The sequence below is a fragment of the Gorilla gorilla genome, chromosome 2, assembly GCF_029281585.2.
Source record: "Gorilla gorilla gorilla isolate KB3781 chromosome 2, NHGRI_mGorGor1-v2.1_pri, whole genome shotgun sequence".
In the NCBI taxonomy this organism is placed as follows: domain Eukaryota; kingdom Metazoa; phylum Chordata; class Mammalia; order Primates; family Hominidae; genus Gorilla; species Gorilla gorilla.
This window is the reverse complement of record NC_086017.1, coordinates 133,280,940-133,298,087: the sequence shown is the minus strand read 5'-3', so window position 1 is coordinate 133,298,087 and position 17,148 is coordinate 133,280,940. Positions and strand designations below refer to the sequence as shown.

Sequence of the window (17,148 nt, the reverse complement as noted above, 5' to 3'; positions counted from 1 at the left end):
CGCTGTACCCAGTGTGTAGTCCTTTATCTCTCACCCACCTCCGACCCTTTCTCCCTGAGTCCCCAAAGTCCATTGTATCATTCTTACGCTTTTGCGTCCTCATAGCTTAGCTCCCACTTATGAATGAGAACATCTGATGTTTGGTTTTCCAGTCCTGAGTGACTTTATCTACTTGTTGATTGATGGGCATTTGGGCTGGTTCCGTGTGTTTGCAATTGTGAATTGTGTTGCTATAAACCTGCGTATACAAGTATCTTTTTCGTATAATGACCTCTTTTCCTCTGGGTAGATACCCAGGAATGGGACTGGTGCATCAAATGGTGGATATACTTTTAGTTCTTTAAGGAATCTCCACACTGTTTTCCATAGTGGTTATACTGGTTTACATTCCCAGCAACAGTGTAAAAGTGTTCCCTTTTCACCACATTCATGCCAACATCTATTTTTTTGTTTTTTGGTTTTTTGAGATGGAGTTTTGCTCTTGTTGCCCAGGCTGAAGTGCAGTGGTGTGGTCTTGGCACACTGCAACCTCCGCCTCCTAGGTTCAAGTGATTCTCCTGCCTCAGCCTCCCGAGTAGCTGGGATTACAGGCGCATACCACCACGCCCGGCTAATTTTTGTATTTTTAGTAGAGACGGGGTTTCACCATGTTGGCCAGGTTGGTCTTGAACTCCAGACCTCAGGTGATCCACCCACCTCAGCCTCCCAAAGTGCTGGGATTACAGGCGTGAGCCACCACGCCCGGCTGCATTTTTTAATATGTTTGTTGGCTATTTGTATATCTTCTTTTGAGAATTGTCTGTTCATGTCCTTAGCCCACTTTTTGATGGGATTGTTTTTTTTCTTGCTGATTTGAATTTCTTGCAGATTCTGGATATTAAAATAAATGGGTATTTTTGTAGTTGTTTTTAATTTGGAATCATTTTTCACTGAACAAAACCTTAGCATTTTTGGTCTTTCACAAAGTATCTAAAATACAGAATTTCCTAGTTTTCACATTTGTGAAAGTTCCTTTACCTGTTTAGTCCACAAAGAATGTGTTTTGATAGGGAGTCTCACTCCAAGAATTGATGTATATAAAACTTTGCTCTCTGAAATTATTTTCCTTGGGCTTTGACTACAGATTAGTGCAAGATCACTGACAACATTGCCAAAGATGGAAATGCCACTTAGGTACTTGCTGCTTCATCTTTAGAAGTGTAAATCACCCTAGAAGTCACCAAGTATATGCCTGGTTGCCTTCTTGAGTATCTCACCTCACTTCTGGCTTTTAGTCTATTGAATTTCATAATCATCATTTTCCTTTTACAGGTTTCTCCATGTCTGAATGTGCTTTCCTGGTTGCTGTTTGTCAGTGACACTGATGTACTGGCTGATGCCTGCTGGGCCCTCTCATATCTATCAGATGGACCCAATGATAAAATTCAAGCGGTCATTGATGCGGGAGTATGTAGGAGACTTGTGGAACTGCTGATGTAAGATATCTTTTAGAAAGTGTGTCCACTTTCTTTCCCTTGGTACTAGTTTTCTAGCTGCTAATACTTAAATATTAATTGATTGTACATGATAATTGATTTATTGTGCTTTGGGCTACTGTTTTTGTTACTTGTTTATTTTGATGTCAGATCTGTTTGTCTTGTTTTATTGAGGCTTATAGAGAACCTCTTAGTCCTCTGCTGTTAGCAGGCCTTTAGCAGAAACATTGGGAAAACTCTGATATGTGTAGTTCCAGGCTCATACTGGATGGCCTGAGATCAACCACCGGACATCAGAAGGCATACTGCCACTAAAATAGTCATTCCTTATCTGTCTGTCTCATTTACAGCTTATTTTAGACAAGTATCAGAAATTCAGTCTTATTTTGCTTTATCATCTCTGTGATGCTTTTGATAACGGAGTTGAAGATTTACTCGTGACATAAATAATTTGAGACTGTATTAATCAAATTTTTAGATACTACAGAAGAAAAAAATGAAAGTGATAACATAATGGAGAAATGGTACAGTTACAAGGTATGGGAGTTAAAGTACAAAGTAGATGCAAAGAGACATTGTCTCAAACATGACATTTGGAATAGATTAGATAGTTATAATGTATTAATACAAAATACAAAACTCTGGGATTATAGCAGGGTACAGACTGGATGCAGATCAGTAATGTAGTGCTAATGTGAATTAATGGCAGTATGATGCTGCAGGAGTCTGAAGTACATCATTCAAAATCTGGGAAGTAATCCTTTGTATTCTTTAGTCACTAGACTACTATATATTTTAGCTATTTCTTTTTTTTTTCTTTTTTAAAAATTATACTTTAAGTCCTAGGGTAAATGTACACAACATGCAGGTTTGTTGCATAGGTATACATGTGCCATGTTGATTTGCTGCACCAATTAACTCATCATTTACATTAGGTATTTCTCTTAATGCTATCCCTCCCCCTGCCCCCAACTCCACGACAGGCCCCAGTGTGTGATGTTCCCCACCCTGTGTCCAAGTGTTCTCGTTGTTCAATTCCCACCTATGAGTGAGAACATGCAGTGTTTGGTTTTCTGTCCTTGTGATAGTTTGCTCAGAATGATCGTTTCCAGCTTCATCCACGTCCCTGCAAAGGATATGAACTCATCCTTTTTTATGGCTGCATAGTATTCCATGGTGTATATGTACCACATTTTCTTAATCCAGTCTATCACTGATGGACATTTGGGTTGGTTCCAAGTCTTTGCTATTGTGAATAGTGCCGCAATAAACATGGATGTGTCTTTGTAGTAGCATGATTTATAATCCTCTGGGTATATACCCAGTAGTGGGATGGCTGGGTCAAATGGTATTTCTAGTTCTAGATCCTTGAGGAATCGCCACACTGTCTTCCACAATGGTTGAACTAATTTACACTCTCACCAACAGTGTAAAAGCGTTCCTATTTCTCCACATCCTCTCCAGCATCTCTTGTTTCCTGACTTTTTAATGATGACGTGAGATAGTATCTCATTGTGGTTTTGATTTGCATTTCTCTGATGACCAGTGATGATGAGCATTTTTTCATGTGTCTGTTGGCTGCATAAAAGTCTTCTTTTGAGAAGTGTCTGTTCATATCCTTTGCCCACTTTTTGAGGGGGTTGTTTTTTTCTTGTAAATTAGTTTAAGTACTTTGTAGATTCTGGATATTAGCCCTTTGTCATAGGAATGCTTGTGATTTTTGCACATTGATTTTGTATCCTGAGACTTTGCTGAAGTTGCTTATCAGCTTAAGTAGATTTGGGGCTGAGACAATGGGGTTTTCTAAATATACAATCATGTCATCTGCAAACAGGGACAGTTTGACTTCCTCTTTTCCTAATTGAATACCCTTTATTTCTTTCTCTTAACTGATTGCCCTGGCCAGAACTTCCAGTGCTGTGTTGAATAGGAGTGCTGAGAGAGGGCATCCTTGTCTTGTGCCGGTTTTCAAAGGGAATGCTTCCAGTTTTTGCCCATTCAGTATGATATTGGCTGTGGGTTAGTCATAAATAGCTCTTATTATTTTGAGATATGGTCCATCAATACCTAGTTTATTGAGAGTTTTTAGCATGAAGGGCTGTTGAATTTTGTCAAAGGCGTTTTCTGCATCTGTTGAGATAATCATGTAGTTTTTGTCGTTGGTTCTATTTATGTGATGGATTACATTTATTGATTTGCATATGTTGAACCAGCCTTGCATCCCAGGGATGAAGCCAACTTGATCATGGTGGATAAGCTTTTTGACATGCTGCTGGATTCGGTTTGCCAGTATTTTATTGAGGATTTTCACATCAGTGTTCATCAGGGATATTGGTCTAAAATTTTCTTTTTTGTTGTGTCTTTGCCAGGCTTTGGTATCAGGATGATGCTGGCCTCATAAAATGAGTTAGGTAGGATTCCCTCTTTTTCTATTGATTGGAATAGTTTCAGAAGGAATGGTACCAGCTCCTCTTTGTACCTCTGGTAGAACTTGGCTGTGAATCCATCTGGTCCTCGGCTTTTTTTGGTTGGTAGGCTATTAATTACTGCCTCAATTTCAGAGCCTGTTATTGGTCTATTCAAGGATTCAACTTCTTCCTGGTTTAGTCTTGGGAGGGTGTATGTGTCCAGGAATTTATCCATTTCTTCTGCATTTTCTAGTTTATTTGTGTAGAGGTGTTGATAGTATTCTCTGATGGTAGTTTGTATTTCTGTGGGATCGGTGGTGATATCCCCTTTATCATTTTTTATTGCATCTATTTGATTCTTTTCTCTTTTCTTTATTAGTCTTGCTAGCGGTCTATCAATTTTGTTGATCTTTTCAAAAAACCAGCTCCTGGATTCATTTATTTTTTTGAAGGGTTTTTTGTGTCTGTATCTCTTTCAGTTCTGCTCTGATCTTAGTTATTTCTTGCCTTCTGCTAGCTTTTGAATTTGTTTGCTCTTGCTTCTCTAGTTCTTTTAATGGTGATGTTGGGTGTCGATTTTAGATCTTTCCTGCTTTCTCTTGTGGGCATTTAGTGCTATAAATTTCCCTCTACACACTGCTTTAAATGTGTCCCAGAGATTCTGGTATGTTGTGTCTTTGTTCTCATTGGTTTCAAAGAACGTCTTTTAATTTCTGCCTTCATTTCGTTATTTACCCAGTAGTCATTCAGGATCAGGTTGTTCAGTTTCCATGTAGTTGTGCGGTTTCGAGTGAGTTTCTTAATCCTGAGTTCTAATTTGATTGCACTCTGGTCTGAAAGACAGTTTGTTGTGATTTCTGTTCTTTTACATTTGCTGAGCAGTGTTTTACTTCCAATTATGTGGTCGGTTTTAGAATAAGTACAATGTGGTGCTGAGAAGAGTGTATATTTTGTTGATTTGGGGTGGAGAGTTCTGTAGATGTCTATTAGGTCCACTTGCTGCAGAGCTGAGTTCAAGTCCTGGATATCCTTGTTAACCTTCTGTCGTGTTGATCTGTCTAATATTGACAGTGGGGTGTTAAAGTCTCCCATTATTGTTGCGTGGGAGTGTAAGTCTCTTTGTAGGTCTCCAAGGACTTGCTTTATGAATCTGGGTGCTCCTCCTGTATTGGGTGCATATATATTTAGGATAGTTAGCTCTTCTTTTTGAATTGATCCCTTTACCATTATGTAATGGCTTTCTTTGTCTCTTTTGATCTTTGTTGGTTTAAAGTTTGTTTTATCAGAGACTAGGATTGCAACCCCTGCTTTTTTTTTGCTTTCCATGTGCCTTGTAGCTCTTCCTCCATCCCTTTATTTTGAGCCTATGTGTGTCTCTGCACGTGAGATGGGTCTCCTGAATATAGCACACTGATGGGTCTTGACTCTTTATCCAATTTGTCAGTCTGTGTCTTTTAATTGGGGCATTTAACCCATTTACAATTAAGGTTATTATTGTTATGTGTGAATTTCATTTTATCATTATGATGTTAGCTGGTTAATTTGCCCGTTAATTGATGCAGTTTCTTCCTAGCATTGATGGTCTTTACAATTTGGCATGTTTTTGCAGTAGCTGGTACCGGTTGTTCCTTTCCATGTTTAGTGCTTCCTTCAGGAGCTCTTGCAAGGCAGGCCTGGTGGTGACAAACTCTGTCAGCATTTGCTTGTCTGTAAAGGATTTTATTTCTCCTTCACTTATGAAGCTTAGTTTGGCTGGATATGACATTCTTGGTTGAAAACTCTTTTCTTTTTACTCTTTTTTCTCTAATCTTGTCTTCACACTTTATTTCATTAATTTGATCTTCAATCACTGATATCCTTTCTTCCACTTGATTGAATCGGCTATTGAAGCTTGTGCATACGTCACGAAGTTCTTATGCCATGGTTTTCAGCTCCATCAGGTCTTTTAAGCTCTTCTCTACACTGTTTATTCTAGTTAGCTGTTGGTCTAACCTTTGTTCAAGGTTTTTAGCTTCCTTGCAATGGGTTAGAACATGCTCCTTTAGCTCGGAGAAGTTTGTTATTACCGACCTTCTGAAGCCTACTTCTGTCAACTTGTCAAAGTTATTCTCCGTCCAGCTTTGTTCCGTTGCTGGCGAGAAGCTGCGATCCTTTGGAGGAAAACAGGTGCTCTGGTTTTTAGAATTTTCAGTTTTTCTGCTCTGGTTTCTCCCCATCTTTGTGGTTTTATCTACCTTTGGTCTTCGATATTGGTGACCTACAGATGAGGTTTTGGTGTGGATGTCCTTTTTGTTGATGTTGATGCTGTTCCTTTCTGCTTATTCGTTTTCCTTCTAACAGTCAGTTCCCTCAGCTGCAGGTCTGTTGGAGTTTGCTGGAGGTCCGCTCCAGACCCTGTTTTCCTGGATTACCAGCAGAGGCCACAGAACAGCAAATATTGCAGAACAGCAAATATTGCTGCCTGATATTTTCTCTGGAAGCTTCATCCCAGAGGGGCACCCGCCTGTATGAGGTGTCTCTCGGCCCCTACTTGGAGGTGTCTCCCAGTTAGGCGGGAAGTCAGGGACCCTGAACGGAAGGACCGGCTGAAGCCATGGCAGAAGGACATAAATTGTAAATATTTCATGGACATTTATTAGTTCCCCAAATTAATACTTTTATAATTTCTTATGCCTGTCTTTACTGCAGTCTCTGAACATAAATCGTGAGGATTTCATGGACATTTATCACTTCCCCAATCAATACTCTTATAATTTCCTATGCCTGTCTTTAATCTCTTAATCCTGTCATCTTCATAAGCTGAGGATGTATGTTGCCTCAGGGTCCTGTGATGATTGCATTATGTGTACAAATTGTTTGTGAAGCGTGTGTTTGAACAATATGAAATCTGGGCATTCTAAAAGAACAAGATAACAGTGATTTTCAGGGAACAAGGGAGATAACCATAAGGTCTGACTGCCTGCGGGGCCAGGCAGAACAGAGTCATATTTCTCTTCTTGCAAAAGCGAATAGGAGAAATAGCGCTCAGTTCTTTTTCTCAGCAAGGAACAGCCCTGGGAAAAGAATGCATTCCCAGGGGGCGGCCTCTAAAATGGCTGCTCTGGGGGTGTCTGTCTTTTGCAGTTGAAGATAAGGCATAAAATACGCCCTGGTCTCCTTCAGTGCCCTCAGGCTTGCTAGGATTAGGAAATTCCAGCCTGGTGAATTCTAGTCAGACCGGTTTTCTGCTCTAGAAAACACTGTTTCCTGTTAAGATGTTTATCAGTGACAATGGGTGTACAGTGGGACATGAAACCTCATCAGCAGTTCTAATCTCGCCCTGGCCTTGTGATCTTGCTCTGCCCCCATTTTCCTTGTGATATTTTATTGCCTTTTGAAGCATGTGATCTCTGTGACCCACACCCTATTCGTACACTCCCTCCCCTTTGAAAATCGCTAATAAAATCTTGCTGGTTTTGTGGCTTGGGGGCATCACGGAACCTGCCGACATGTGATGTCACCCCCGGAGACTCAGGTGTAAAATTTCTCTCTTTTGTACTCTTTCTCTTTATTTCTTAGACCGGTCAACACTTAGAGAAAATAGAAAAGAACCTACATTGAAATATTGGGGGCTGGTTCCCCCAGTAGGCTACACGGGGTTCAGGGACCCACTTGAGGAGGCAGTGTATCCATTCTCAGAGCTCAAACACTATGCTGGGAGAACCACTGCTCTCTTCAGAGCTGTCAGACAGGGACGTTTACATCTGCAGAAGTTGTCTGCTGCCTTTTGTTCAGCCTATGCCCTGCCCCCAGAGGTGGAGTGTATAGAGATAGTAGGCCTTGCTGAGGTGTGGTGGGCTCCACCCATTTCGAGCTTTCTGGCTGCTTTGTTTACCTACTCAAGCCCCAGCAATGGTAGATGCCCCTCCCCCCGCCAGGCTGCAGCCTTGCAGGTTGATTTCCAACTGCTGCGCTAGCAGTGAGCAAGGCTGCATGGGCATGGGACCCGCTGAGCCAGGCATGGGAGAGCAATCTCCTTGTCTGCCATTTGCTAAGACTGTGGGAAAAGCACAGTATTTGGGCGGGTGTGTACCGATTTTCCATGTACAGTCTGTCACAGCTTCCCTTGGCTAGGAAAGGAAAATCCCCTGACCCATTGCGCTTCCTGGGTGAGGCGATGCCCTGTCGTGCTTCACCTCGCCCTCCGTGGGCTGCACCCACTGTCCAACCAGTCCCAGTGAGATGAATCAGGTACCTCAGTTGGAAATGCAGAAATCACCCGTCTTCTGCGTCGATCACTCTGGTAGCTGCAGACCAGAGCTGTTCCTATTCAGCTATCTTGGAACGGAACCCAGCCATTTCTTTTTAATCATCACATGTTAAATTTGAAGGAACTGGCTTAGTTTTTAGAGGAGTGATCGGTCTCATTAAAGTGGAGGGAAAAATAGGACCCTTAAGGAAAATCAAAAGATACTGACTTAATTTAGCTAGAAATAAGGACTTAATATCTGTCTTCAAATATATATATATGGCTTTGTGGAGTGGTTTTTGGACCAGTAAGGCAGCTTGTTTAGTAGGTTTAGTTGAAAGACCTTTGTATTTAGAGTGTGACTCCTGACTTGCATTTTCAAGTTAGTTCAGCTGTTGATGTGTCACTTTTACGTCTGAAAATTAAGACAATTTATAAAACTTAAAAATGTTGCGTAAATGTTAATTATTGCTCTCAATTATCTCAGCAACCATACAAAAGCCAGTAAAGAGGAAATGAAACCTATATTAAAGAATGAGAGGGAAAAGTTGGAATCCCGGTGATGGAATACCTGGGAAAGATTCCTAGGAAAGATTGGTAGTTTTTTCCAAATGTACTAAAATAAGGGGAAAGACAGTTCTAGGGAACACCAGACATTCCATCATCATGATAAGTGGCGTTCCCTTAATTAGCCCCGTGGGTACATTTCTGCTCTAAAATTCTATCACGATTTTTTTGTTTTTTAATTTTGGTCTTGGAAGGAAATGAAACTAAGGATAGAACTGTTTGCTATAACATTACTTTTTGTTTTTGCAGGCATAATGATTATAAAGTGGTTTCTCCTGCTTTGCGAGCTGTGGGAAACATTGTCACAGGGGATGATATTCAGACACAGGTATGAAGAAGTGGTAACTTTCTTTTTTCCTTTAAAAACAGTATATTGAACTTCATGATCATGTTTCTATTATCTATTATCGTATTTTACTCCATAGTATTAGGGAAACTTGATACTCTGTTATACCAATGTTTAAAAATGTTGGGCTGGGGGCTTTCGCTCACACCTGTAATCCCAGCACTTTGGGAGACTGAGGCGGGCGGATTGCCTGAGCTCAGGAGTTCGACACCAGCCTGGGCAACATGGTGAAACCTCATCTCTACTAAAAATACAAAAAATTAGCCGGGCGTGGTTGCATGTGCCTGTAGTTCCAGCTACTTGGGAGGCTGAGGTAGAAGAATCGCTTGAACCCAGGAGGTAGAGGTTGCAGTGAGCCGAGATCGCACCACTGCACTCCAGCCTGGGCAACAGAGTGAGACTCCGGCTCAAAGAAAAAAAAAAAGTTGGTTTAGGCATCTACTCTCAATACCTTTAGTATCTCTGACTTGTAGTAGTTTGGGGTTGTCCTATGATAGTGACTATTTTTTGGTCAGGCAGATTTGTTTTTCTTCACTCCTATTTGAAATAGTTCTCATGGGCATCAGAATCCTCTAGTAGCATCTTTTCTCTGTCTTTTTCATGTCAATATCACCTTCTCTGATAGCTCTCTCCTTTTGTACATGGTAAGTCCCCTGTGTGAGGAAGATTCTTCCCTCCGACTTTCTAATGTCACCATCTACTCTATTCAACTTCTGTATCAAGACACACCATTCACAGTGCATTGTTCTAGCCATATTTCTTCCTGAAATCTCAGCTGTGTTGTGATGTTGAAGTCTTTTAGTTCTTCTGCCTCATTGACCATTTATTTCTCCCTAGCAAGCTCCTTTTCCTCTTGTCTCATTTTGTGGACATCTTCCACGGGGCAATCCTTCTGCCTCATTCATAGATCTTATTTATAATGTCAGTGATTACCCTTGTGTGCATGGATTCAGAATTGGGAATTGGGTTTTAGCCTTAGCGTTTTCTTCACCAGTTCTGACTTTCAGCAATACGTTTAATGCCTTTTCTAATCTTTAAAATTAAGGAGATTAGATTTGTTCTCTCAGGTGTCTTCTAACTGTAATGTATTTACTTTAAATATATTCTGTACACAAGGGAACTCATTTCCCCTTGCATTACCTGAACCTCTGCTTATGTTCCCTGTATCAGTGAATGGCACCATCAGTTCCCCTGAAACCTGGACATCAGCTTGATTCTTTCCTCTCCTCCAACTCCATCATCAGTTACTAAGTCCTGTTGTTCTGTCTCTATTCATCCTTTGCAGGGCTTAGTTCAGACACTTCAGAAGAGAATAGGAGAAGAAAAGAATATATGTTTGACTATATGTGCATAAAATTTCTCTGGAAGGATATACAGGGAACTGAAAATGTTGGTTGTCTTTGAGGGGAACTGGTTGGCTGGGATACAAGAAGGGGAAAGAGGCTTTTAACAACTATAGAGTCTTTTATACCCTCTGAATTTTTGAACCCTATCAGTATCTTTCTGTCCCTCACCCACCTCCATATGCTGTATGCTTTTGCCATATTTGTTCCTTGAATTGGCTGTGGCCACTCTCAGCTCTGAGTTTTAACGCATGCTTTATTCCCTCTGCCTGGAACATGTGTCTCCACTGCTACCCCTTGCTCTGACTGCCACCTCACACATATCCACATTCTCTGCTCCTCATGTTTTCTTGTTCTTCAAGTCTTGGTATTAACATTATTTTCTCTGAGAAGCCCTGTTTGACCGTAAACTCTTAAGTTAGGTACTTATTTTTTTTTCTTTATCCATCAGAATATTAATCACATTGTATTGTAACTAATTACTAGATTTTAAGATTCTAGAGGTGGATTATGTCAGTGTTTATTTCTGTGCCTCTGTAAATCTAATAATTTCTGGCACAATATATAGGGACTTAAAGAATATTTATTGAATGCAGTGAAGTTCTGAATCTATACATCTAGTTCTGACCTATCTCAAGTTTCAGTCCTGTATCTGCAGTAGTCTCTTACATATTTCTGCTTGCATATCTCACGTTTGTCTCACATTATATCTTCTTTCCCCCACAAAGCAAGTTCCAAGTTTTTATTTTTCCTATTTCAGGTAATGATATAACTATTCTATTTACCTAAACATGAAACTTTGCAGTCACATGTGGTGTCTCCCTCCCTTATAGTTTGTATAGCAAGTTGCTGGGTCTTCTTGATTCTTATTGTTACTAGATCCCCATCAAATTACATTCTTTTGGTCCTTGTCACACACACAGGTTTTTGCTGTACCCATCCATCCTCCGACTGTCCTAAGCAGTTACTCTTCTCAATTTATTCCCCCTAATAACAGCTGAATCTTTCCTAAAGTAATGTTATTTGCATTATCTTCCTCTAGAAACAATAAGCTGCTTAAGTGCCTGTAAGATAAAGAAACTTGAAAGATTCAAAGGAATTTCTCCTTAAGATTTTAGTCTCGTTCTTCTTTCTAGCCTATTATTTTTGGGGCATAGAACTCTTTTGTAATAGCCTCATCATGGCCAGGTATGCTGGCTCATGCTTGTATTCCTAGCTTTTTGAGAGGCTGAGGTGAGAGAATTGCCTGAGCCCAGGAGTTCCAAACCAGCCCATGCAATATAGCAAGACCCCATCTCTAAAAACATTTTTTTTTTAATTAGCTGAGCATGATGGCATGTAACTGTAGTCCTACCTACTCTACTCAGGAGGCTGAGGCAGGAGGATTGCTTGCACCCAGGAGTTTGAGGTTGCAGTGAGATATGATCATGCCACCACACTCCAGCCTTAGTGATAGAACGAGACTATGTTTCTTAAAATAAAATAGCCTCAGTAGTCTGTTCTTACGGTACTTTGTAATAGCTTGTCTCTGCATTTTTTCATTTCTAGCTTATGTGCAGTGTCAGTCCCTCTTTTTGCTAATGAAATCCTGTTGCCTATTTAATAGGCATAAAAGACTTCATTTTAATTTGCATTTCTTTCATTACTTAGGAGATAATTTTCTATTAAAATTTTAGTTTCTCTTTTCAGTTTACACATAGCAACCCTCTCATTTGTTGCAAATATTTTTCACATTGGATGGTGTACATTTAAAATCTGTTACGATTTTTGACATGAAAACATGTTTCATGAAATTTTTATTTTCCCCTATAATTTCTTTATTTTTATGCTCATACATACAGTCTTTTACCATCCCCAAGTCAGCTATTTTCTAATATTCTGCTTTATGATTCCTTTTAAAAATATTTACTCTTAAGTAGTTGCAAATTTATTTTGGTGACTTAGGGTTTATATTAGTGTGTTATTTTATTGCTATAAAGAAATACCTGGCTGAGCGCGGTGGCTCCTGCCTGTAATCCCAGCACTTTGGGAGGCTGAGGTAGGTGGATCACATGAAGTCGGGAGTTCAAGACCAGCCTGACCAACATGGAGAAACCCTGTCTCTACTAAAAATACAAAATTAGCCGGGCGTGGTGGCGCATGCCTGTAATCCCAGCTACTCAGGAGGCTGAGGAAGGAGAATTACTTAAACCCAGGAGGCGGAGGTTGCGGTGAGCAGAGATTGCGCCATTGTGCTTCAGCCTGGGCAACAGGAGCGAAACTCTGTCTCAAAAAAAAAAACAAAAAAGAAATACCGAAGACTGAGTAGTTTATAAAGAAAAGAGGTTTAATTGGCTCATGTTTTTGTAGGCCATACAGGACGCATATAGTAGCTTCTGCTTCTGGGGAGGTCTCAGGAAACTTAAAAGTTATGGTGGAAGATGAAGAGAAAGCAGGCATGTCTTATGTGACGTGAGCAGGAGCAAAGAGTAGGAGAAGGTGCTACATACTAGAACGGAACCATGGGGATGGTGCTAACCATTCTTGAAGGATCCATCCCCCATGATCCAGTCACCTCCTACCAGGCCCCACCTCCAACCTTGGGGATTACAATTCGACATGTGATTTGGGTGGGGACACAGATCCAAACCATATCAGGGTTAAGAACTGATTTTGAAAAAATTGTCTTTAATCTGTTTAGCTTTTTATTCCAGTTCTGTCATAGCCACAAGTCATTGGAAGAAAGGATTAACTTATTATAAACTTTATAAATAGCTGCATTTGTTTCTAGAATAGATCTTTGTTCTCTGTTTAATGATTCTTAAATCTGCCGTATACTATTTTAATCAAACTTTTATTTTAGTTTCTAGTAGAGTAGGTCTCCTTCTTCATGTGTATTTGTGTTACCTCCTTCACCTTTATAAACTGATAGCTGAGGTCATATCTTTTTTATCTTTGTATCCTATAAAGCATCTAATATACCTCATTAAGTACGTATTCGTTCATTGACTACCAAGTAATGTGTTATCAGAGGACCTACAAATCTGAGACTCCTGACTTTTCTGGCCACTTGATATATTTACCCATTCAGAAGACTTACACTATTGGGATGGGAAGGTGAATGAGTAATGCTTTTGTAATTACAATAGTAACATTATTGTATCTTATTAAGTACGGTTTAGCAGTTGTGAATGTGTACAATGAAACCGTACTGATACTCTTAGAAACTAATTCTTATTAACAGTGAATACTTTTTTTTACCTGTATAAAGTTACTTATTTATAAAATTTCAAGGGGAGATGTTATGTCTTTCATAAAATATGTTCCTTAAGTTAAACATTGATATTTAGAACAATACAATAAGTAAAATTTTCAAACTTTTTCTTTTAGGTAATTCTGAATTGCTCAGCTCTGCAGAGTTTATTGCATTTGCTGAGTAGCCCAAAGGAATCTATCAAAAAGGAAGCATGTTGGACGATATCTAATATTACAGCTGGAAATAGGGCACAGATCCAGGTAACCTCATAGGACCTAACTTTTCTTTCAGTATTTTTATTGAAAAGTAAGGTTTTTTTCTCAGTCACCCTTTAAAACACATTTGTTTTTGGCTGGGTGCGGTGGCTCCTGCCTGTAATCCCAGCACTCTGGGAGGCTGAGGCCCGTGGATCACTTGAGGTCAGGAGTTCAAGACCATCCTGGTCAACATGATGAAACCTTGTCTCTACTAAAAATACAAAAAAATTAGCCAGTCGCAGTGGCAGGTGCCTGTAGTCCCAGCTACACGGGAGGCTGAGGGAGGAGAATTACTTGAACCCTGGAGGTAGAGGTTGTAGTGAGCCGAGATTGTGCCACTGTACTCCATCCTGGGTGACAGAGCAAGACTCCATCTCAAAACAAAACGTATATTGTTTTCATTATTGCTTTGAAGACCACTTTCAATGTTGTTGTCTTATTTCATAGTCAGCTTTTTACTTTATCCTAGCTTATAGATGTTAAGTCTTTTGAAATTTACACTTAAGCCTTCATTTTTTCTGTTGCCGTTAATATTTGATGTTTCATCAAGATCCAAGAAATAGTTATCAGGGGAACCACCTCCAGTGTTTCATGTAGGTTCTTTTCTATTTTCCCTAAGTGTCAGCCAGTCTGAGAAATAAAGGGAAAGAGTACAAAAGAGAGAAATTTTAAAGCTGGCTGTCCGGGGGAGACATCACGTGTCAGCAGGTTCCGTGATGCCCCCCAAGCCGCAAAACCAGCAGGTTTTTATTAGTGGTTTTCAAAGGGGAGGGAGTGTACGAATAGGTTGTGGGTCACAGAGATCACATGCTTCACAAGGCAATAAAATATCACAAGGCAAATGGCAGAGCATGGGGCGAAATTAAAATTGCTAATGAAGTTTCAGGCATGCATTGTCATTGATAACATCTTATCAGGAGACAGGGTTTGAGAACAGACAACCAGTCTGACTAAAATTTACTAGGTGGGAATTTCCTCGTCCTAATAGGCCTGGGAGCGCTAAGGGAGACCGGGGTTTATTTCATCCCTTATCTGCAACCATATAAGACAGACAGTCCCAGAGTGGCCATTTTAGAGACCTCCCCCTATGAACACATTCTCTTTCTCAGGGCTGTTCCTTGCTGAGAAAAAGAATTCAGTGATATTTCCCCTATTCACTTTTGTAAGAAGAGAAATAATAGCTCTGTTCTGCATAGCTCTCAGGCAGTCAGACCTGATGGTTATCTCCCTTGTTCCCTGAACATCGCTGTTATCCTCTTCTTTTTTCAAGGTGCCCAGATTTCATATTGTTTAAACACACATGCTTTATGAACAACTTGTGCAGTCAATGCAGTCATCACAGGGTCCTGAGGCGACATACATCCTCAGCTTAACAAAGATGACGGGATTAAGAGATTAAAGTAAAGATAGGCATAGGAAATTATAAGAGTATTGATTGGGGAGGTGATAAATGTCCATGAAATCTTCACAGTTTATGTTCAGAGATTGCAGTAAAGACAGGTGTAAGAAATGATAAAAGTATTAATTTTGGGGAACTAATAAATGTCCATGAAATCTTCACAATTTATGTCCTTCTGCCATGGCTTCATGGTCCCTCCATTCGGGGTCCCTGACTTCCTGCAACAAATAATGTCTTGTATTTTCAAAATGTTTTGATGGGCTTTATGCTGAACATGATTGGCTTTAACTCTTTCCAAGTAAGATACTTATTTTTCCAGTGGACCCATGTAGATTGCCTCAAATTTTTGATGAATTTTTGGATACCCATTTTTCTTTAAATAGTTACTTGGTTTTTACTTTTGTCTTTGTATTGGTGGGAGAGTAACTCAAGTGGACGACAAGCAGTGCGCCAAAGTGTTCAGCCTGGGCAATGTTCAAGGATGGAACAATGGGTAGGAAAAGATGTAACAGAGACATAGAGGGCGTTGGAGATGAATGGAAACAGAGAGGTCATCTAATCCGAGGTTTTCATTTACCACAATTTTGTGTGTGTGTGTGTGTTTGTGTATGTGTAGTGAAGCATCCATTACATTGTATCCCATAAATACATACGATTATTATTTGTCAATAAAAAATTTGAATAAAAAGATGAAACGGCTCATGGAATTAAAATGATTTGCTCAAGAGCACCTCTAGTAAAATGACAGGACCGGGATTAGGTGTCTTTCCACTAATCAACTTAGTCAAACTTTGTTGACGTCCTTCACAGGTATAATAAGAGTTTTTGACCACGAAAGCATTTTGTCCCCAAAATGCTGAATTAGGAACTGAGATTAATAGCTATAACAATCTATAGCATTCATATGAGGTGATTTCATCTGTATTTGATTGCCTGTCACCACCAGGCTTTTTTATGCAGAACTTCTCAGTTTCTTAATGTAGGAAATGATATAAACCCATGTTAGGTACTTGAGCCAGGAAGAAACAGGGAGAAAGTAATTTTGGGAAGGCTACTTTAGTGTTAGTACATGAATGGGATTGAGTAAAAGTACTCCATCCAACTATAAGTCTTATTTTGGTAATCTGGGAGGTGGTGGCTGGGAAAATAGCATGGCAATGCCAAAGGAAAGGAAAAAGATGGACTCAGGATTTTAAAAATTGAGAATGTAAATTAATAGCGTTTGTGAACTAGAGAGGTTTAAAAGGAAACTTGATATAGCGGGCAGATGATGTGTTTGAGGTGACTAGCAGACCTAACGTAAACTGCTGGCTACCCTGGGCTGATGCTCCAGTGAGAAGTGAGGACTAGAGAGTTTTCGCACATGGAAGTTCACATGCTATCAGAGAATGGAATAGCAGAGGAGCAGAAAATTGAGCTCTTAAAATTTGTTACTATGGGCAGAACAAAAGAGGAAAGTAAAAGAGAAAAGAACTCAGAGAAAATTGGAGATTATAAGATCATAAACTCCAGGGAAGATGTTTTCAGTGATACCAAGACAGAATAAGGACTAGGGATAGGCCGGGTGCGGTGGCTCACACCTGTAATCCCTGCACTTTGGGAGGCCGAGGTGGGTGGATCACCTGAGGTCAGGAGTTCAAGGCCAGCCTGGCCAACATGGTGAAGCCCCGTCTCTACTAAAAGTACAAAAATTAGCCGAGCTTGGTGGTGTGCACCTGTAGTCCCAGCTACCTGGGAGGCTGAGGCAGGAGAATCACTTGAACCCAGGAGGTGGAAGCTGCAGTGAGCTGAGATTGCACCACTGCACTCCAGCCTGGGCAACAGAGTGAGACTCCATCTCAAAAAAGAAAAAAAAAGGTTAGAGATAATGACATAACTCTTTTCAATTTA

At 40.1% G+C, this 17,148-nt stretch overlaps 1 protein-coding gene across 6 annotated transcripts in view; it reads left to right on the top strand.

Moving 5' to 3' along the window:
* KPNA1 (karyopherin subunit alpha 1) overlaps window positions 1-17,148 on the top strand; it is an 89,741-nt gene that overhangs the window by 63,540 nt on the left and 9,053 nt on the right. For all 6 annotated transcript variants that reach the window (XM_055383801.2, XM_004036173.5, XM_019023573.3 and 3 more), the window contains exons 9-11: window positions 1,312-1,475; window positions 8,928-9,006; window positions 13,737-13,862. In XM_055383801.2, coding sequence (XP_055239776.1) covers window positions 1,312-1,475; window positions 8,928-9,006; window positions 13,737-13,862 — 369 coding nt within the window. The remainder of the gene's footprint in view (window positions 1-1,311; window positions 1,476-8,927; window positions 9,007-13,736; window positions 13,863-17,148) is intronic.